The 905-nt window shown below is 33.8% G+C and overlaps 1 protein-coding gene across 1 annotated transcript; it reads left to right on the top strand.

The window, feature by feature from the left end:
• The first annotated feature begins 488 nt into the window (after positions 1-488).
• Tsp_15290 (hypothetical protein) lies at positions 489-772 on the top strand. Its single transcript, XM_003370800.1, has 2 exons — positions 489-515; positions 692-772. Exons 1-2 carry the CDS (start codon positions 489-491, stop codon positions 770-772), a joined length of 108 nt encoding a protein of 35 aa, XP_003370848.1.
• Positions 773-905: the final 133 nt, after the last annotated feature.

Below are 905 nucleotides of genomic sequence, written 5' to 3'. Positions count from 1 at the left end.
AGGGGGGTGTGAAAATGGCCTTCATATTAACAGTGGGCCAGTCAAATGGACTTTGTTGACTATTGGCAGCGGTGAACAGCATTTGCTCAATTTATTTGAGCGTTAAGTACAAAGTAAGATATGCTTTTAGAGATTGAAGAATGTTATCTTTTCAAACATAGGCGTTGTCTAGTTTGAATGCAAATTCGCGTGCAACTGCAATTTGTTTGCTTTTCAGCTTATGTGACCTGAATAATGTTTGCTTAACGAAATGAACAATACGTTTGATACTTGTTAATTAGTAGAAATGAACGTTATGCAAATTTTTTTGTGACTCTTGAAATTTATTTGACATACTCGTACATCATCGATTCTTCTGGAACTAACTATGGAGGAATCAGTGCAATGAAATAAGACGAATAGCAATAAAAACGGCTTTGATTTTTTATTTATTATAGCATTATTTCATTGAACTAATTCTTCTATATTTAGAAACAGAAGAAAAGAAGATGGACGCGAACGTCCGGAAGACGAGGGTAAGTTGGGTAAGTATAATTTGTTGAGTTAGGTTAATTAGGTAAACTTCACTGAGGAGTTCTTGAGTCTATAATTTATATAAACTCGAGCTGTAAGTTATCGAGCATTTAATTCAGATATTTGTTAATTAGAGTAACTGGATGTAGATCATGAGTATTATTATAATTAATTTGAGTGGCTTTTCGCATTTGAACGTTTTCACGTCCCATGCCTTGTCGAGTTGAGTTTAGGGTTCATTTGCGGAAAGAGAAAATGATTGAATAAATTGTCGACCATTTCTAAGGACAATTTTTGAGCATAGTGAGTTGGTATCACTGCTATAGATTTTGAGTATTAAATTAAGTATATGTTGAGACTAGCACTGCATGGATAAGAGTATGTGAAAACTG

This window comes from Trichinella spiralis, assembly GCF_000181795.1.
Source record: "Trichinella spiralis strain ISS 195 chromosome Unknown Scfld511, whole genome shotgun sequence".
NCBI classification, from domain to species: Eukaryota; Metazoa; Nematoda; class Enoplea; order Trichinellida; family Trichinellidae; genus Trichinella; species Trichinella spiralis.
Note: the sequence above shows the minus strand (reverse complement) of the source record. Positions and strands in the feature narration are given on the sequence as shown.